Source organism: Athene noctua, chromosome 19, assembly GCF_965140245.1.
Source record: "Athene noctua chromosome 19, bAthNoc1.hap1.1, whole genome shotgun sequence".
Classification (NCBI taxonomy): Eukaryota; Metazoa; Chordata; class Aves; order Strigiformes; family Strigidae; genus Athene; species Athene noctua.
The window spans coordinates 2,967,393-2,989,296 of record NC_134055.1 but is presented as its reverse complement, the minus strand read 5'-3'; the positions used below and the strand labels follow the sequence as shown (position 1 = coordinate 2,989,296).

Below are 21,904 nucleotides of genomic sequence, written 5' to 3'. Positions count from 1 at the left end.
TATTTATTATGGATATCCAGATATGCTTCATGATCATCAAGCCAATAAGCAATGAAAATTTTAGGTAACTGTATCTGAATAGAGACCAGATTACTTACCTAGAAGTGTGCTAGATGGAAACAAAACTTGAAACCTAAAGACCTCAAAACTTTCAGTTTAGAGTGGAAATTAACAACACATCTGTGATAGCACAGTTTGCTTAAGCAAGCTGCAAAACTAAAACTATCTTTTGGAAGTATAATACCTTGGCTCATTCCTGTAATACCTGCATACATTACATACTTTTGCACAATCTCTGCAGCACCTTATTTTATGAAAATCATTTTTTAGTGGCACAAACTACAGGGGCAAGTAGAAGGAACCAAATCAATTCCTGCAATCTCCAGTAAAATCAATGTTTTCATGGTTCAGGCTGTCAGCAAATACTACTGAAAGGTGAAGCTGGAAAACTATGAAGATCTTTAGGCTGACATCTCCAAAGGTTTTTAGGAACCAAATCTTTTTGAGTCAGGCGGCTACACAGGAGGTATGGAAACATCTTAAAGGACATGGGGAAAGATTTTTTTGACAATGTAAGGGGGAGGGAAAAAAGAAAATAAGGGATTTACCATGGAGCGGTGAGCCGGAGGGGCTGCTCGACAGGCCTGGAACAGGGCTACAGCGTCCTCCTTGCTTAGATGTGAGCTCTTGCTCGATCTCTTCCAAGCCTGCGCTCTTCTGGAACCGGCTCATGCGATTCACCACGCGGGGTGACATATGTGTCCGGACACAGGGCTGGCCGCCGTAAGGATTGATGGGAAAAACGTGGGACGTGCCACGCAGCGTGCTGACCACAACCCAGCGACAGTCATGGCTGAAGGAGATATCCTGTACCTAGGAAGCAGAGGAGTGAAACGGGAATGTAGTCACCAACGTACAGACATCTAACAAAGGAAATGGACTATCATGGCTTAAACAAACACAAATCTTAATTGGAAATGTGAATAAAACCCCTTAAATTTAGGCAATAACTTGAATTTTTGCATATGTATCAATGATCTTAGTATTCAGTATATAAGTATATAATACCCAGTTCCAAATTTTGTGCACTTTTCAAAATATCCTGAGATTTTTCTTTTAAACAGGCCTAAACTTATAAAAACAAACCATGCTGCAAAGTACTACAGAAAGCCACAAGAGCTCGGTGTAATTTTCAAATAGAATTTCATTCTAAAAAGAGTTGGGAAATCATTTCAATTACATGTTTTGTTATTTGCTTGTTTACTTTAATTTTTAGAGATTACTCAAAAAGAGGAAAAGGGAGGGATGAGAAGAAGAGAGGTCTCACCACTGGGCCTGATTTTGACAAATACTGGCACTCAAAACTGTATTTTAAGTCAACAGAAATACCATGTCCTACATAACAAACCAAAAATCAACGGCCAATATTTTCCAAAGCTGTTTATAATGGTCTCTAATCCTGCTACTATCAGCGTATCCCTCAGAGGAACTACCATTCATCCAGGTAGCCCTGGACATACGCTTCTTTTTTTTGATTTATAATCTTGTCCAAAAGAAACTGAACAACTTTGGCAATTTCTCTACGTAAACCCACTCCTTTTTTACATCTTTATTAATCAGCTATTAAAGTCCCAGGAAAAAACCCAGTTAGATTTCTCCTTATGCACATGAGTACTTATCCACTACTTGAGAAACCCAAGTCTTATTTTAGCTTAAAATGGTCAGTCTGGAAGCATATATAAAAATACAGTTAAATATTTTCTACTACGGTTACTCCTTGCAGAGATTTCAGATACGAAGTCCAGAAGGATTTAATTCTCTTTTAAGTGTGCTTTACACAACGCTTTGATGGAAAGCAAATTCTTGTTCCTGAAGGAATGCTTTAAAAGAGAGATTAAAGTTTGTTTCCAACCCCATACTGGCAGACAACTCAAGAAAACAAGTAGTCTAGGTTAAAATGATTTATCATAGGAAAAAAAAAAACAAAACCAACAATTCTTCCAAAAATGTTTTTAAAGGTAAAAGCTGACTAAAAAGAACCACGTATGCAAGTGGGATTTAACATGGCAAACAAATACACAGACGAAGGATTAGTTTTCATTATATTATTAAACAGCATAAACTAAATAAAATTCTTTAAGATTTCACTGAAGCCAGTTTTACAATACACTAGGTACTCAAATCGGAGTAAACACTGATAAAATCTTAACAAATATTCCAGAAATGCACTCCAGCTACTCCAGACAAAAGCAGCAAGTATTCATCAAAGTGCAAGTTTCCAACTGAGCCCTGAAGCCTTTGAGATAAAAAAAGGATTTAAGTCTTGTGACTTGTGACAAGATATTTGGCTGACAGACTGTCAGGACACAAAATGCTTCATCAACGTTACATAGATAAACTAAAAAACAGCGCTAGACACCTGCTCTTTTCAATTATGGTGACATACCCAAATGATCTGCTAATGATATAGCTAAACAATCTCCCCAAAATCTGACAGGTTTAGCACTTTCAGTGATTCTGGTATTACTGACATAAAGTCCCAGCACTTAGAGCTCCTAGTTTGCCTACAAAGTGTTTCACCTTAATAGATTGCTCAAAAAGGATTAGAGACCCCACAGGGATTAACGAGAGCCAAAAAAAGAAACCCCAAAGCCGCGGAGTCAGAGAAACACGATGGCACCAGGACTATTTAAATACTTGCTGTTTAAAGAGGCAATTTCTACAGGTCAAAATCAAACCTAAGAACCGCAGACAACTTGCCATTCTCAGTTACAGCAGAAAGATCACCAATATAACAAAATCATTAAGGCTGTTGGAGTATCATTCCAACCCTATCAAAGGCCATGTTTTCTCATTTCTAATAACCCAAAGAATGCCCACGCTTGCCATTAGATGTGACCCCTCTGAACACATCACTGTTTTCCAACTATTTGGTATTCATTTTAGATCCAGCTTTAAACTCCCTTTCTGATCTCTAAAACCATCTATCTGTCCCAGTCTCAAAAAATCAGCTTTTCTCTTCCTTCCTCTTTGATGTTCACTCACTCTCTACCTCCAACACAAGTTTTTTCTGTCTTGCTCTGTAGTTCCACGCTCCTTGCAGCAGTGTTCTCCCCTGAAACCACAGCTAGCTGGAAGGGACCTGAGAGATCTCCCTGCGAACTGACACCTTTGAGCTGTATTTAGAGGATGGAGTCAGGCTGCCTGCGCCTCTTCAGTCTCTTCCCTCCTGCACAACAGATTTCGCAGCCAAACATTAAATCACTAGTTTCACTCACATCTACCACATACCCTCTCTTATTTGGTTGAGCCTTTTTAGAGGACATTTCTGTGAGATGATTGAGGGGAAAAAAAAAAAGAAAAAGAGTATCTCATTGTACTGCATAACAGAAATGTGTATACTTCTATATTAATATTTAGTCTTCGGTACGCATCCTTAGGATTACGTTGCTTTAAAAACACATACAACAGCCCTGGCATACAACACAAGCCAAGAAACTGGGAAGCAATCATTACAGGATGTTTTCTCTCAGCGTAAACATTACACAGAAAAAAAGTATTCCTGATCTTCAGGAAGAAAGTTTGGAACAACGTAATCCAAAACACTCTCTTTAAAGTAAAGATCCCAACCACTCGCTGCAGTTGGAGAGTGGGTATCACGGTCATCACTACTTAAAATACGGCTGAAACCACAGAGGCAGAGAACAAACAGGTTTTTAAGACTCAGTAATAACAAAAGTGTTGACAGATGAGTGTGAAATGAAGTAAGATTTATAGGAATAAAGCTATGAAACCTTCCTCGGCAGCGACAAAAAGCGTTTTGCAGTAATTCTGCCTATCTCCTACCAGCCTCAAAAATGGCCTCGTTGGTCTTTCAGAGACAAATGATCAGTAACGGTACTACAGACTGCTCAAGGAGGTAACTCAGAGAATAATTCCAATTTCACACGAGGGCATGAATTAAACACCTTCATATCTAAAGAGCACAAACCCATCTGTGCAACGCAAAGGAGTCCGTAACTCTCTAGCAGACTCGGAAGAAACCAGGCTGGAAGGAGAATGCTCATCGTGGGAGTCTCAGAAATTACTTCGAAAATTCAGCTGTGCGTGTCCATGAAAAAAATATATAAATTATCACATCAGACCTGCTGTTCTCCACCACGCTGTTACTGTACATTACACAGAGTTCTTGACTGCTTATAGTATAAACAAACTGCACAGTGGCCCATTAGTGGTTTTCAAGTTTATGCTAAGCGTTGCAATTTATTGCTGTCCTTTAGGTTAATGTACTATTATTTCACATATTTATAATATATTTCTGGATTTGTTGTTAATTATGATGTAATGTTTAGATACCAAAGATCAATCAAGACCCCATAGTGTTTACAGATATATGTTAATAAACTACAAAGTACACTAGATCTCTCACGATGCAAAGTTTATTCCATAGCTCAAGGTCAACGTCAGATTTAATACTCGTGTCTGTATTTCAAAATTTTACCTATCCTCTTCTGTTTGGGCCAGTAAAGGGAATTACAGACCTGAGATTTTGTTTAACTTGGGAACCTTTAAGGTATTTTAAATTGCAATATTAAATAATTCTGTGGGAACATCAGTGCTTTCTCCTAGCTCTACTACCATTTCTCCTCCTAATTTGTGAGCTGTTTGGTTCCTTTGAGCTACATTTCTTGCATATCCAAGAGTCTTGGTGAAATCTCTGAATACTTCCAGGTGCTCATTAGAAACACCAAAGCCTTTTCTGGCCCAAAGGAATGCACTTGATACAACCACAGAATGTTATAAGGATAACAGCGTGCACCCCCCCATTCGCCCATGTCTGAACCAGGTATTCTGCGACTCCTGTCTACAGCAGGTCTGCAGAAAGTCCGTCCATGTCTTACAGACTCCTCAGCTTGCTCCACGAATCCTAATCAGTACTTGGCAAACCCCAAAGGGGTTCAGGCTGCCCCGACAACGCTGCACCTCTTATATTATCGTCTGCTACTGACTCTTCTCCGTATTAATACGATAACCTGAACAAAAAATTCAGTACCCTCACAAAATGATCACTGCTCTTGTCAGAATCATGGACAATGTGACTGTTTTCCTATCAGAGACAACTAAACAATGCTTCAGATGTGCTGGTAGGCTTTACCATGACTTGGAAAAGAAATCATCCAGTACTTCTATGGAAAGGAAGTAACAGTCTGAGAAAGGTTTTCTTAACAGGTGCAGTGAAATAAATCTTTCCATACGTTTCTATTATACAGCAAGTCCTGCACCACGCACCTTACTTCAGCTTTGTCGTTTCTCTCACCGTCACCATTTGTTTCTCACAACGCTCTCCATCAAAGCATTCACTCCTATCCTCTGTAACTTTTCCAGTCTTACGCTGTCTTCTGTTGTCTTTCAATTACTCTTCTATGCTTCTTTTTAATTCCCACTACCCTATTTCTCCGTGTCTCAAACACTGTGATGTAAAAACCTCCAGAAAACTGAATGAAAATTTTGCTGCCATTTTTCAGAGTCTGACCTGAGCGAGACAGTTGGGTAATTTAATCTACGGAGTCCTACGAGGCCATGTCATGTGTCAACGGCTCTAGTGAAGATCAGCTTTCAAGATTGTGTGCATCCAAAAAATCTTTCAGATAGTCTAAAAATCTGGAGGGAATCATCCGAAGCGAAGGCTTGGAAGCTGACATACCTTCACTTATTTTATATAATGGAAATCTATAAAAAGGTTTTGCTATCATCGTTTCCTTATTCCTACAGCTTCTCCAAATTTAAACACGCTGTTAATTACAACATATTCACAAAATAAATTGAAAAAAAATCATTCAATCCACAACTGAAAGAAAACAAAAGAAGGAGTAAGGGCAGCACACAGAAAATTATTTTAACAGCAGTTGATTAAAATGGGCTAGGCAGAGGTATGGCTGATTACACAAGCAACCCCACGGGACAGGGAGTGACCTTGTTTACCACTACTCCTGGGAATGACTGACAGCCCATACCCAGCCTCTATATTTCAGGCCTTCTGAAAGTTAATATTGTACTAACTTGCTGCACAATGCTTAAATGTACACTATCACTTATTTCCTTAGAAAGAAGGAGCTTTACTGGGCTGTCACAATACCTCCCCAGGCAAATCCACTCCCAACGCGTGAGCTTAATGCAATAATTAGAAAACAAAGCTCACAATACTGAATTGTGTATTTTCATAGCGATTACAAGAAACAACTACTAAACTGCATTTTGATCTTCCTAAGGCACTTTTTTTTTTTTTTTTTGTCCTAGTGCCCTGTTCTCATTTGTGGTGAGTTACACCAGGAACAACGTGTATATTCTTGTGCATCTCACTGCATTAAATTAAACTTCAATAGTGAAGTGAAACAACAATAAAGCATGTCTACCATTACTGCAACAGGAACTTAACCCAGTTTCATGCACACTATGCAGTGTCACAGAGAAAACATACCATTATTTGAAGGACAAGACTTAAGTATTTAATTATGCTGTGCAGGGAGATGGCAGAAATAAAAAACCAGTATCATTAAACAACGACAAAGAGCAGCAGTACTGAGGAGATAAGGGTCAACATAAATTAGAAAACTGGTCTGTATTTGAATTATTTTTGGTTGAGAAAATTAAGGAAATAATGTAGCAACAAACAGAAATGAAAAAATAATGAAATCATGAACTAAACAATATGATTTATTAGACCCACACAGACTCAACTCTGTCTCTCTGAGTCGTCAAAACTGATTTCAATTTTGTATAAAAACAACGGCAGAATCTGGGCACAGTGAGACATTCATGTAGGGTCCTTCAGCCAGAGTAGCTGCTCTCTATTAATAACTGAAATTGCAAACGCCACTCTGCTTAGAGCTCCGTCTCCTCAAGATAGTTAAGCTATTTCTAATTGCAGCAGTTTCTTATTGTCTGCTTTCATCAAAGACTGAGCAACTTCCCTAAATCAATCTTTATTATTTCAAGACTGTCCCCAGATTCTTTCCTAGAAATAATAAAGTCTCTCTTCCAGAGACTATTTCAGTAATTGCAACGACATAAGTATGTCAAAAGATAGGAAGAAATTTCTATTAACCCTGGAGGTTTACATCAGATGTTTGTACAATATTCCGATGTTTCACTACCTGGACGTGGTACGTGACACAACCTTGACCAGTCTCTATGAAATCACGTCACAAAAACCTTCACGCATTCCCTAGAAAAGCGTAAAATTGCACATGTTCTGTGGCAGCCCATGCTGGAATGTTTTTATCATGCCCTCTGTTTACCTATGCTGACTGAAGTCAGTTATAACAGCAGCTTGAGAGTCAGAATAACAAAAGTCTGACAGCGTAAAAGATTACAGAGGACTCTGGCCACCAGCCCACTGATGCTATCATTACGTTTATTTGTTCTAGGTTGAGATAATACTGTTTTCAGGGATTTTTTTTTTTCTGTTTACAATTTCAGATCAAAGTGAAAGGATCATCAGGTGACAGTCTAACTTTCATCTGCTAGCAAATGAGCTTCCTCGGTTCAGAACATGCTATACCTTTTATTAAAAACCCTCCGAAACGCTCTTGGGTAAAAATATGAGTGCAGTAAGTGTCGATTCACAATGCAAGAGCTGCAGGACAAGAAAATGTATCCTTAACCAAAATGTGCACCACATACACATGCACATTCTTCCCCTTTACAGCTGAATTGTGCAAACACGGATTCTCCGAGAGCTTCAGTGCCCTCCCTGGTATGGCTAAATACAACCAGTGCTTGCAATGAACCTTCATGATGTAACCCAGCACATCAAACAGAATGTTTTTTGTTCTCTTAACTAAGAAAATATAATTCTAAGGCGTACGTGACACTTACAGACTAAAAGATTCTAACCCAGTTTAACTGAAACAGTGACTTCTGTCTGTGTTTGCAAAAAGTAACTCTTCATGTTGTGTGTGACCTTGGGACTCACATCCCTCGAACCAACAAACTATCTGAGAGCATTTCATATTCTTTCATGGTCGTCGTTCTCACAATTCCCTTGTGAGACAAGAGGTCCGCTTTCCATCTTAACCCATCTTCATCTGAGTCACACAAAAAAGTCAGTGGCTTTGTTAGGAAACGAGTGATCTTCACAGTCCCAACTCAATGTTTTATTCAGCAGATAAGGCTTCGTCCTATATTTGCTGCTCCAAGTCAGCAAACACATCATAGACTTGCAATAACACCACTGTGAAACTCAGTAACACTGTTTCATTGTTCAAAGCATGCAGAGAGAAGGAAAACCATGTTATGAAGATTAGCTGTGAACAGCCAGGGAGAATATTATTAGTTACCCTTAGCTCTGTATCCAGGGAAATGCAAGCTCAAAAATCCCTACCTTACCAAGCCCGGTGCCTCAGTCTCCCTCAGCATCATGATGCCAACACCAAGCGGGCTGGCAGGGCAGACAAGCCCTCAAAAGAAGAACACTAAGAAAAAAACCTGGGAGATGGCTAGCAGGCGCCTTTGGACAACGGTCGAGGGACAAATGACCGCCGGCTGTTCAGAAAGGGCCTATGATCATATATTGAATATATATGGAATAGCAGCACAATCTGCTGGGAGCAACATTTCAGTCCTGGGAAAGCTTATCTTGTGGAGGAACCTGGAACAGCCTCACCCCCTTCTTCTCCATCCAGCAGAAATGTTACAAATAGTGTAAAGTAAAGCTATCGGGATAGACTGCCAATGCAAATACAACACGCCGTATTAAAATCAAAGTATAAAGTCTCTATTTTATCCCGTTCATTAATGGTATGATTTCAGTGACGCAGTCTTGTAGAAGTGGCCAACTCATTGCAAATACCTAGTGCAAATTCTGCGTTGGCTAAGGACAGGATCCTGATGTCCACGAAAGGAGACAAAACCCCTACAGATGGCTTTCCAATCAGTCTCTGTATTTCAGAAATGGTCAGGAAAAGGTAGAAACGGTCTTTGAGACTGAAATTTCTCAACCCCAAACCAGAATCTGTCTGGAATTTAGACAAATTCATGCATGATGGAGCATATATTCTTTAGTTTTATTAAATGAAAGTAACCGTATAGCTAATATGTCTGACTGAGTAGAGGAAGGACATGTGGGTGACTTAGAGACACTGCTTGATTGCAGTGAATCGATCAGAAAACACCATTATTAAATCACAACACTTGCTTCTTTTTCTTTAATATACATTAAGCAACTTAATCCACTTAAGATGCTTCTGTATACAAATGACAGAGGAGACTTGCTGTCACCTTCTCTTAGGAGACAGATGAGAAATACCAAGCTACTGGTCTGCCCTCCAACCACTAAAGACAAGGTAAAACAGAGACTGGGAATCCTGCAGCCCTGCGAAAGGGGATACTCCAGGGCTGATATTCCAAACTGGGTGAAATTACAATTCAAACATTGCTGTAACACCAGACATACCTGTCAATATTTGAACACCAATATATATGGTTCCCACATTTCTGTTTCCAGAGCAGAACTGGTATGCCAAGTATTCCACAGAGCAGATGCAACACCTCTTGGAAAAATTGGTTTTACAGTGTACTACTCATGTGAAGTCAATTTGTGCAGAAGCAGCAAATCTCACAGAAGGAACTTTTGTGTGTCCAGGAGCTGAGACACAGCCACTCAGACACAGCACGTGAAACTTTTATAATAAAACACTACCAACGCACCAGTTCTTTGTCCATGAACTAAATGGTCTTATATCAGTAATAAGGATTTGCAAGAAACATGCTAATGGATCATAAAGCAAGAAAAGAAAAATCATGCATCACACTGTGAAAGAAGGGTATTTTGGGAAATGTGTGCTGAAGCCCTGTCGGCCAGAATCTCACGTACGAAAGCAGATTATTTCAGTATGGATATTAAAATACCACATGTAACAAGGACATCATGATGATGTTTAAACAATTTATAATGGGCACCAGCTAAACAAATTTTGACACTGATAATCACTCATGTCCATCAACATAAATTAGGACTTTTTATAGCTCCAGCACAGAAGGTGACCTTTAAGACCATTGGTCTTGATTCACAGTTAGCTTTAAACCAGGGGGAAAAAGAATACAGTCTGGTTGTAAACGTAGAAATACTATTCTAAGCAAGAGAGGAGGTACAGAAACTTCCAGTGTGTGTCTCAGAATATCTGCATTGAGAATTTTAAATTGAACAGTCTCCTAATTCTTGTCTAATGCCACTCATACATGAAATTTATGGAACAAAAAAGCAACACCATATACTATTCTTCTCACTAAACAACTACAAGTCCTGTTATTCCAAAAGAAAAAGTAAAACCATCCATCATATTATGTAAATATTTAAAATGACAGATGTGTACTGAGAATCACAGGTACCAATGAGATGTTGGATAGTTTAATTATCAAGGGAGCTGTGAAATCCACCAATACACCTCAGACTGGTTCGAATTTTCTCTGTTTTATACTATTCCAAAAGCTATACTGTTCACATCCCAAATGAAAACTGTGTGGCCAACTAGGAAAAAAACTTTACTATGTTGATTCTGAGAATTTTAATGCAATGCTTTCACAGAGATGTTAATACTATATCCCAAAAAACATCCATCAGTCGGGTCTGTTCTCTAAAACATGTTATGTTTGCTTTCCAATGTATGCCTTCAAAACAAATTTATCAGTTGTAAAAACCAGAACATCATCTTTGTTCCTAGTGACTGGAGTCCTATGCTTTGGTTTTCAATAGATTATAGGTTAGTTCCCATTTTTTGTAGGAAAATAGAACAAATACAGCTCTAAAGCACTAAACACGTTATAGTACATGCTCGGATAGGTGACAGAGTAGATGTATCACTGTGTGACACAGATCTCAAGGCTCTTTATTTTATAAAAATTACCTGTAAGTACTACATATGTTATCCCATATGGGCAGTTTTGCCTAATTTCCTCTCTTTCCAGATTGGTTATTCTTTCCTATAGTAAACCATTACACCTAATAGTAATTATGCTTTACCAGAATGGTAGCAGCAAAGTTTTAGAGTATTTAAACTACCAGCAATTCAAAAATTCACATGTATTGAAGCGTTATCAACTATGACTACGTTAAATAAAACTTTCAGATTCTACTTGTTACAAAGGTAAGGCAAAAAACTTAAGGGAAACTGCACAACTCATAGGAAAAAAAAAAAAATGGTTTGAAGGAACTATAATCACGGTACCACAATAATCCAAGCTTGCAGTGTCAGGGTCATAATCACAGCGCCTGAGGCTTCTCTCTGTCACACTAGTTTACATCTGCCAGACTGTCACAAGTCTGTGCTTTCAGTGTGTAATTGCATCAGCAAGTGCAATACTCATTTCTTACCCTGTGGTGACATTTTTATTTATGTATTTAAAACAGGTTCTTCAACAGTTACTCAGTGCTACAAAGGTGAGGCTCTCCTGATGCCTAAAAGCATTGCAGTGAAGGATTCGAGCACAACACGCTGCACTGCTTCTATCACAGCAGTGCAAGCAAAAGTGATCTCTCATTTTTTTCCACTTTATCAGTAAATCAGTTTATTGAGCATTTTGAAAAATATAATTTCAGACTTTTTCACCCTATGCTAATAGCCTAATTTACTCTTCCATCTTTAACAGTGGGATTTTTAAACTGGGAAGTTAAATACGTATCACTACAGTCTCCAACAGGTTCCCCCACTTTGCTGAAGTGCAGATGAAAAGTTAATCACAGTCTTTTGATTAACTCTTCCCTTCAGCTCTTCAATTGTCTGGCTTTGGCTTTTACCACCGAAGTCAAGCAAACCCTGACAGTTGCTTCACGGGCACTAGACAAATGTTTAACATGTTACATGAGAAAAGGTTAAGTACAAACACAGCTAATAATCTGGGCTCTTTGGAGGTAGTGTCATATCTGAATAAATCTGACAGCACCTCATTGTAAAGGGCAAGAATTTATTATTGTCCAGGTTAAACGCTGTGCTCTTATCCTTTCTGTGGCTATAACATAAGAAAGGCTCTTTGTGTGCTGAAACAAACATTAAAGTGCCAACATACACAAAATGTATAAGGTGTCCGGGGATTATTCTTCAGCAAATAGTTTTAACTTACTTTGGCTTCAGTCTCTCCCCTGTGAAGTGTATACAAATGATGGACGGCACTTTGTGATGATGACCAAGGATGTGTCAGTATTTGAAAAACATGGAAATCATGGCCTAATGTGTCAGTAGTGACCAGCAACATCCCTGGGTAAAAAAAAAAAAAAAAAAGAAAAAAGAAACACAAAAGCACAAGAGATTAATCACTGCGAAAGAAGAGGCTTAAGAATCTCTATCTAAAAAAGCTAGCGTGGCTTACATTTTGTTTTCTGGAAACAAAAGAAAACAGTTGCAGAAAATTACTGAATTGAAAGGATTAGCTTCATAAAAAATGAATCAGAGCTTCAACTGAAATCATATTAACAGTATTACTGCTTAAGTATTACAATACAAATCTATAAAAGCCAACTGAAAAATCTGGGAATATTCCTACTAAAGTTGAGAACTTGTGTGACCAAGATGAAGCACCGAAGTGCTGAATGTTAGAGCGAGACCCCAAAATGCTCTTCACTGAGAACGAGCCAGTATAAAAAAAGACCAGTATTTCCACAATAATAATTTTTGCAAGAAGAGACATTATCAAAACCCAGCCAAAACAACCCATACCAAAAACAATCCTGAAGAAGCATCTTTCTTATAAATGTACACGTAAGAAACTGTCTGATTTATTGCTTGAAAGGCAGCAAATCAGAGTTGAGAGCTTCCAAGTGAAATATTAAATTAGGTACTAACTTCATTGAAAACAGGTCACTGATGGATGTATTGAAATGATTAAATTAGAAGATCAGCAGAATCACAGTAACTTATATACGCTGTTTACTTGTTTCTCCCACTATATGTCAGTCCGTAACACAGTTTTTAAACATTTACAAACATATTTAAAGTAAATATGCCATAAAAGTTTCAGCTTTTATAACAAAAAATAAGTCTTTTTTTTACATGTAAGAAAAGTAAGGCATTGTGGCAGAATTTAGACCTACAGTAAACAAACCAGATTTATTTTTCTGTATAAAAATGTCCGTATCACCATGCGTATTAATGAAATTTAAGAAGTTATCACCCAAAGTAATCCTCCAACATTTAATTAACATCAAGTATAAAGTTATTTTAGGAGTCTAATAGCTACATTGAAGTGCCTTTAAGTAATTTTCAAGGTACCCATCTATTAAAGAAAAGCAGGAATTTCCACATAGGTCAGTTGTGCTGATTCTCCAGATAAAGCATAAATGAAATCTTTTATCCTTCAGGAAGAAAACTTAGGTCTCCACATTTTTCACAACGCCTATTCAAAGGATAAAGGATTATCCTATTTCTGTCGTAAAGGAGAGTTCACTTTTTCAGTTTATTTACAGATGGCTCCACAATTCACCTTTCCCTCTTCTGCTCACTGCTGCTAAACAAATACATACAGTACAAGTCTGAAAGCTCTCACACGTTACCACTGAGGTCCAACAGCAGATGCCACTTTTAAAATTTTAGAATTAAACTGGAAAAAAAAACCCCTCTTGTATACTAAGCAGCAGAGAAACACTCTCTAAGTAAAGACTAAATTTAAATAACTTTTCTACGGAACTACTGTTACAACATCACTAGATTGATATCCTGAGAGTTTTCCCTCCTTGGCAGTCCCAGAATGCCCCTTCCCTTAAGTCCAAATGGAACAATTTCAGCAGCCAAAGCCTTGCCCTTCTGGGCCCAGTGTCACTCCCCAGTGCCTCTTCCTCCTCCGAGGCCGAAGCAGGTTTGTGAGCTCAGGTCTCAGCTCCCAGGAGGAACAGCCCAGTCCTGAAGCCTCCGAACAGGACAACAGAGCATCACCGCAGGCTTCAAGCGAGCAAAATTCTTACAAAATAAGGATCTTGTGAAGGTAAACAAGTACTTTCAAGACATAAGGCCCACCAGCAGTAAGGTATAAAAATCAGAGAGGAATACAAATTGCATTTAGAGACAAAATTGCCTACAAGTTTCCTTCTTAGCTTGACCACTGAGGCTGGTAGGGCTTGGACAGAGCGCGAGCCCACCCACACTGCACACAGCCATTTCCTCAAAATCACACAAATGCAAAATCTTACGTCTGACCTCAGCAAGATTCCCTCCAGTAGACATACTTTTACATTTACAGGCTGTTACCTCGATTCCGAGTGTTAGAAATGAAAGAGTTTGTTATGGAGCTAAGAAATCCGTGAGTGCATTTGGGTATTATGTTTGGGCGGTAAGGCATGTGAGTTGAGGTTGGTCTGGATGTTAATGTTGGCTTAACTGGCAATTTCCTTGATTTGTAGTGACTGTGTTGATAGGAAATACAGCTAAAGTTGCTCAAGTGCAAGTCAGCCAAGTCTTTAGTGTGGGATTATGCACATAATTTGCATTAATTCTGTTCTGAAACATCACAAAATACACTTCCCTTCTAGTGAAGTGTGCGGTCCTCAATAATATATAGCGTTTCCAGTGGAGAAACGTGGAAGCAAATAGGGGTTTGTGCGAAGAATTAGGCTGCCACTATTACTGGAGCAAGGATATTCCAAAAGATCTGATTCAACACAGTAAGGATTTATTTTCTCTATTCCCACGATTGCCTCTCCTCACGCATTAGATAGCTTTATCTACAAATTCAGTGTGCTCTTGGTGCTTTTGAGCTCTCTCTTATTCCAGATGGAAAGGACCTTTGGAGAAGCTGGAAGAGATGAATACATAAGGTTTCTCTCAACAGTGAACAGACGGCCTCAGCAAACCTAGATTATTTTTTTTCTTCCCCCAAAGTGCTAGAAGTCTTTTATAAATACATACACAGAGCTGAGTGCACCCGGAGATCTGAGCACAGCATTCTTCATGTGTATCCCATCACATGGCACAGTGCAATGAAGATCGTAAAAAAAACTTTAAACGAGCCAAAAATCTGTCTGGAAGCTGGAGACAGAAAGCTGCATAATAATCATGAGCCAGTGAAAACACAGGAATTACCATAGTGCGTTGTCCATCAAATCTATCGGTTGTTTAGCTAACCAGTATCTCGTTTCCAATATTGGCTAGAAACGCAGGTGTCTGCGGATGGTGCAATAAACCCCACAGTACGCAGACGTGATAGAATTTTGCCCTTCTCCTCACAAAGATTTTTTTCCCAAATCTGTAATCTCTACTTAACCCGAGCAGGGCAGTGCTAGAGCGCTCACTTTGGGACCATACACCACACCATATGTCACACAAACCCGTAAAGCATACGGCGTTACCTGCTTGTTCTCTGACGACACACACCGCGTCCGAGCAAAGGGAGCCATGAAATGCGCTCGCCTATCTGCAGGTCTGATCAGTTCCATATGATCTACATAGTTCTTGGTTCCATAGAAATGTGCGTTGCCTTTGGGTTTTGTGTTTTTTTGGGGGTTGGTGGTTTTTTTCTGGTTTTCCTAACTTCAAGGAGTACAGAGGTGAAAGATAATACATTCGTGGGTGGAAAGGAATTAGCTTAAAAATAGAAAGATGGGTGGTATCTGATTTGGCAATTTTGCACGCCTAATCTAAAATCCTGCTGTCTGTCACTGTTTAGAATAAATGCATTTTATTAAATGAAAGCTGAGGAAAAACAGGCCCTTCGCCTATATTAGCGACAATTTTTCAGTAAGTTAAAGGAGGACCTTTCATACTCACATTTGCATTTGAAATACAAATATAGACTTGCAGAACTTGTATCAACACCGAGGTCCCAAGCACAATACCACAGATGTGAAAGAACATGTATTTATAAAACAGCGTTTTGAAATATCTTTCTTACTACTGTTATTCAAACAGTAAATCACTGCTGGTTTAGAACATTTGACTTGGGTTTTGGTGTGGGACTTTCCAGCTCTCATTACTTCACACTGAAGAATCACAGTTTTCAATTATGACAGCTCAGCCATTTCGCGTCTCTCCCCGGCTCCCTGTAACAAAAGGCTGCTGCACCCCTCAGCAGAAATACCTAATCCCAGGAGAGAAACGTGAACTTGAATCTTGGTCGTTACCTCACTTTCACTTTCAAGTGCAGGAAACTTCAACTCAGCTTTCTAAAAGACCTTGTGACAGTTTTCCCAAAAAGTTGTTTAGACGGAAATATGGGTTAAAGCTGTCACAAGTTCAGTTCAAAATGTTTTCTCTTATGATGTACTTTATGTATGAATAATCATAGATGAAAAGTGAATAATTCTCAAGGATTTCCTGCTTGTTTTTCAAACTGGCATTAATCCCTGTTTAACAGATAACATCTGAAATCAATTGAAACTCTTGCATAGGCAGAACCCAGTGGAAATTTATGTGTAAAACAGATATTACTTAGTATGTATCTCGCTGCAAAAATCCTGATTTTGCTTCTCCATAATATGAGGAGTGCAGCTACGTTAAATTAACGACTGTTTTACTGTGAGGTTTTTCAAATCCACGGAGATGATTAAAACCCAGTTTAAGAGGAAAAGATATCCTAGACGGAAAAAAATTACTGAAGCTTTGTTTTAACTGACAGACACATTTGCCCTAATTTACAGCTTCCTACTTTTCATGCGTTCTGTTTGGGAAATAATAAGCTTCTTTCAGGACAGAAACGTTAAAAAATACAGAGAATATATGCATAAAAGGAAAAACTAGTACAGATGTAGACTGTGGGTTAAGAGCTATTTATGCAGTATCAGAAGACTAAACCAGACTCTGGCCTGGCCATAAACTAAGCCCACGCCCTAAATGAGGTGCCAAGCCACAAAAAGCATTTGCGTCAACTGGGAATACAAGGAAAAGAAGGACTTCTAATTATAGGGCCTGGAAGCGGAAGCCCAGAGTGATTAGGAGTTTAGGCGCTGCTGTATGTTTATCTGGGAGCTTCCTCTCACTCGCTCTCAGCCTGGGTTTGATAGATGAGGGTTGGCCTAAAAGGGTGGGATTGGAGTTGCTGATGGTACACAGAGTTCTCCACAATCCGAAGGAGACGGAGACGGAATACTAAGGCTTCTGTGGCCTTGTAGGAACATAACTCTTTTCAACTAGGCGTCAGCTGGTTAGCCCAAACGGCAAAATTAGAGAGCAGCAAATCTCAGTTGGGTACTTGCTATAAAATCTAGGAAACCTGAGCAGCCTAAGCATCTCCACCACATCCTATTTATAACACCTATCTAATTGCATAGTTGTTTATTATATGCATACAAATGAAGTAGACACAATTTCACCTTGGGTTTAAGTTTCAAGAGGAACTTCACTTTAAATAATGCCATCTTTCAGAGGAACAGAAGGTTTTTTCCGCCTTCCAAAACAATGTCATTCTGTAATTACACACTGAAGAGCTCAACACGTTCAAGCTGTGTCGGATTTGTTTTAAAAACACCAAGGGCACAAATGTTAGGAAAGCAGGCATACATCTGCATGGAGGAAACATACGTTCACGGATATACTTAATGTAGGAATGCAGCTCTTCCATTGCCATGCACGCATAGCCACGGAGACCTGCAGAGCCACTGCATAAATACACTATTTACACCAAAAGTGATAAAAAGAAACAAAAGAACAACTCAGATTTAATTTTTTTAAATATGAGCACAGATACCGTGCAACGTTAATATTATGCTTTGTAGGTTTCCAAATTACAGGATCGGAGAGTTCAGTGGAACCGCGCTGACTTCCAGTCGCTCCTGATTCCGTCCACACGCGTTTCGCTCAACGTTCCCACTGTCTGCAGGCTCATCCTACAGATCCCTGTTCCACTGCAGCTCTCTTGCAATATCAGTTGTGTACTTATCTTGTTAAGATGTGACAATGGTCCATGGTTTTACAAAACATGCGACCCGATCTATGAGCAGTAGCTTTATTTCTATTCACTTCACTTCTCTCTGAGGCTAACCAAAATACAGCCAAATATTTGTACTACTGAGGCACGTATACTTCCAAGTGTGGCACATATGCCATAGTTACAAAATTTGGTCTCAAAAAAACTTAACAAAATAAGGAAAATCTGAACTTAACAACAAAATTCACCATAAACATGAGTACAGCAAGATATCCAAAATATTTTTTTAAATGTATTTAAAAAGACCCAGCAAGTCAAAAGAAAAGGAAGAAAAAAAAATATTTTGTGAATAAATAATCATCTATGACTGTACTCTGGAGATCTCTATACACTGTAACACGCTTAGGACAACTATATCTTTAATCCAAATATTGGAGCTTGGGGTGGACGTTTGGAAACTGTCAGACATTTGCCACGTCCAATGGATGGCTCAACAGCATGCTTTATATAATAAAAACCAACCGCCAGTTTCAAACACTAACTGACTACAGCTGATGGCCCAACAGATCCTAAAACTTTATTAGGACGGGCTTCTCCGTCCCAAAACTAAAGGACACACACTGAGGGCAGCTGAGTAAATGAGGGCAAAAGATCAAAGGGAACCGACTCCCTTTTCTTTTAACCCTGCTTGCCATTCCTCCAAAAGGGATACGAATCCACAGCCACCACGGTTAAGTTAGTGTTTTGGGGTTTGTTAGTTGCAGAGACTGCAGTAAACATTTTTACTGCTGAAACATATCATCATGTTCTTCTCTTTTCATTGGAATAACAATAAAGTAAATGTGACAGAGAGAGGGTAAAATCCTGACCTCCCTGAAGTCTACAGAGCTTTTGCCACTAACCTCAAGATGGGAAACAGTTTTACCCTTTTTATACAGTTGTACATTTTTAATCTGAAAGGAATTTAGCGACTCGTTAACAGTCCCTGCTGTGCGACATGAATGTTCCAACAAAAATTTTAATGTATTTTAGAATTATAAATCTATATATAGATTTATCTATATATAATGTATATAGATACCATGTATCAAAACAGTACATTCAACAATAGTGATACCCAACAAATCAACATTTATGAGCGCGCCCACAGGTTTTTTCAATATATTCAGCATCATATTAAAATTTGCCCCATTTACCTGCAAATTTGACAAATTTTCACAAAACGTAAAATTTCTATAAAAAGCTAACTAAAATTTCTCTAAAAAGATGATCATAAAAAAGTGGCTAAAGAACCATCCTTCAATAAACTGTGACATTTTCTGAAGTAGCGTAGAAAACAACCATGGATGATGTTCGATTAGGACAACTGTACATCCTTAATGCTTAAAGAAACTAAGACCCTAATACTATTTTTCTCTTAGAAGCGAGGAATAGGAAACTATGAAAATTACTGAAGTAGTTAGAAAAATTTACAGACACAGGACCTGCTGAAGGAGATAAGAAGCCTAAGACCATCCTCCTCAAGGGCTCTTATCACAGCAAGACTTTTTGGTAGAAATGAAAAAAGCTTATAAACGGTACATAGATGGAAATCAATTATTTATGTATGACTTCTGGCTGCAGCAAAAGGTAGGTGCTGAAGCGCAATGATTGAATCACACTTCTCCAGCAGTACAGAATCTTATTTGCATGAAGACATCAATTTGATGATAACAGACAAACATTTCCTATCTTCTCCCTCTCCTCAAATATCAGATCTTCAAAATAGGAAATGGATTCTATTCAAACCTGCTAGCAACTTCTGCCACTAACTACTATTAAAACCTGATTTGGGAATAAATTTCTTTGGAGATAATAGGTTAAATACTTAAAATTAGAAAAAAATATGAACCTGGAAATTTGCTAAAAAGTAAAGTAGGAATGGATTTAAGCTATTGATAATCATATAGTTCTGAAATTTAAAAATAGGAGAAATAATGCAAATTACAACACTGGCCCTCTTGTAAATACGTTTCTTCCACACAAGTAACATGATGCTATATGGCACTGATGACAGGATTTCATAGGCGTTTCTTCTCAGGTTCAAGACCATGTTCAGGGTGCTTCCAGGGTGAAACTCATAGAAAACAAACCGTGATTTTATTTAAGACTGGTTTTAAACAATACTAAACTAAATCATAGCTATCTGAAATGTAGCAGTTATTTAACAGAGGATTTAAATTATCGAGAATTTCTTAAGTTTTCAGTGTATCTTAAAGTATCCCACCCTTCAGGTAGGAAATGCTCTAGGCAGGTATTTCTATGAAATGAAAATCAGTTTCCTGTAGGGAAGCATTTAAGAAGGAGGGGGAAAAAAAAAAGAAAAGAAAAAGGCAGCGCAGAATGTACACCATTGGTATTAAAAAGTACAGAAGAAAACAGCATTGAAATTATTTCATGAAAAGGGCATTTGCATTGATGTCAAACTGGCTAATCACAGTGAAGAGACAATTTGTCATGATTCAAAGCCTACTTTCTGTTAAAACAGACTAGATTTTCTCCTCTCTGCCAAGTCCTCCTATTTACGTTTTTGCTGCTAAAAAATTCCAATGCTGACACTTTTCCTTCGCAAACAAACCATAAAGCAATGCTAGCAAGCCATAGATCATAAATTATTTCTCACCTTCTGGCCCAGCATATGTGATATAGAGACTTTGTAACTGCAATTCACCAAATACGATGCCGTTACGTTAATTTTAATACATTTGTCTTCAAAGGCAGTAGTTCAAGTCAAAATAAAAAAACCCAAACCCTCAAAATAAACAGAGAAAAAATAAGGAATTATTCTGTCATTAAATAATTCCAGCTCATTTTACTCTAGATGACACGTCCAGGAAGGTGATGTTCCAGAACAAGATTAATCTTGTAAATTTGAGAAGGGAGTTGCACTCCTTATAAAAGTCCAAGCACAGGCGAGGTGTTGGTTGCAGCCGTATCAGTACTGCAATAATTTAGCTTATACAGCACTTGCCACTATAAAAGGTATCTCCAAGCCTCAAACAATCTACAAGTTTAATCAAAGGCTGATTGTATACCTTAGGTAGGAAAAACGGAAAGAAAAAATTTCTGTTAATCTGTGAGGCACCATCAATGCTTCCCAACAAGCACATAAGGTATTTTTCTGCCCGCTTGCTCTGATCAATGGGAAAAACTTCTGCAGAGACATTCCAATTTAAACCTCTTTAACTATTAACTCAAGGCCACCATCACATTTCAATATAGAACATTTAAATAATCAGGGGAATTTCAGGTCCGTTAAAGGTGCAGTCAGGCATCCAAAGGGGTATACAGTTTAATCTGTTTTACTGCTGGCCCAACATTAATTTTCTCGTTATTAATGGATGGAAAAACTCTTTTGTAGCCAAGGAAGCGTAATTATTTAAAATTTTAGATGTGTTGCACTTCACAGCTCTCAGCTGCTAAGCTGGCAGGAGTAACACTTCTGGAAAGCAGATCATTTATTTACCACATTTAAAAGGAAAACCCCAGATATTTATAAAACAGCACCATTTTTTAGCTGTTTACTAATTTGGTATCTTATCTGAATAGCTTCTCTCTTTAACATTAAAATTACTATAATTAAACAACAACAACATCAAAGTACAGAAGTGGACTGAATTTGACGTGTCATTCACTGGTTTCAGCAATGGATTCAGATCAGGGATCCTGTGTAATATTCTTCCCTGGCACCGAGTTACCGCATGACCTCGAGTGAGTGACAGCTTCTCAGCCCTTCAGTTTTCCTAAAATTAGCTTTCAATCCCTAATATTAAAAGTTTGAAGTTCTTGCAGTTCCTTTGCAACATACCCTTCTTTTTAACCTGTCCTCTTCTAATCAACTGAAGTCGCACCCCTAGCTTTGATTTCTGCTCTTTGTTTTCTATACTGCTTGCAAACATCTCTTCTATCCCCTTTCCCCTGCACTGCTGGAACTACGCCAGTAATAAATAAAAAAATAAAAATAAATAATATATAATAAATAAAATTTGTTCAGTCAACTACCACAGCTTGAAAAGTCTCT

The 21,904-nt window shown here is 38.4% G+C and overlaps 1 protein-coding gene across 8 annotated transcripts in view; it reads right to left on the bottom strand.

Moving 5' to 3' along the window:
* Positions 1 to 21,904, bottom strand: part of BCAS3 (BCAS3 microtubule associated cell migration factor) — a 372,464-nt gene that overhangs the window by 250,994 nt on the left and 99,566 nt on the right. For all 8 annotated transcript variants that reach the window (XM_074922814.1, XM_074922816.1, XM_074922821.1 and 5 more), the window contains exons 14-15: positions 12,118 to 12,251; positions 609 to 873 (exon numbers count right to left, since the gene is read on the bottom strand). In XM_074922814.1, coding sequence (XP_074778915.1) covers positions 609 to 873; positions 12,118 to 12,251 — 399 coding nt within the window. The remainder of the gene's footprint in view (positions 1 to 608; positions 874 to 12,117; positions 12,252 to 21,904) is intronic.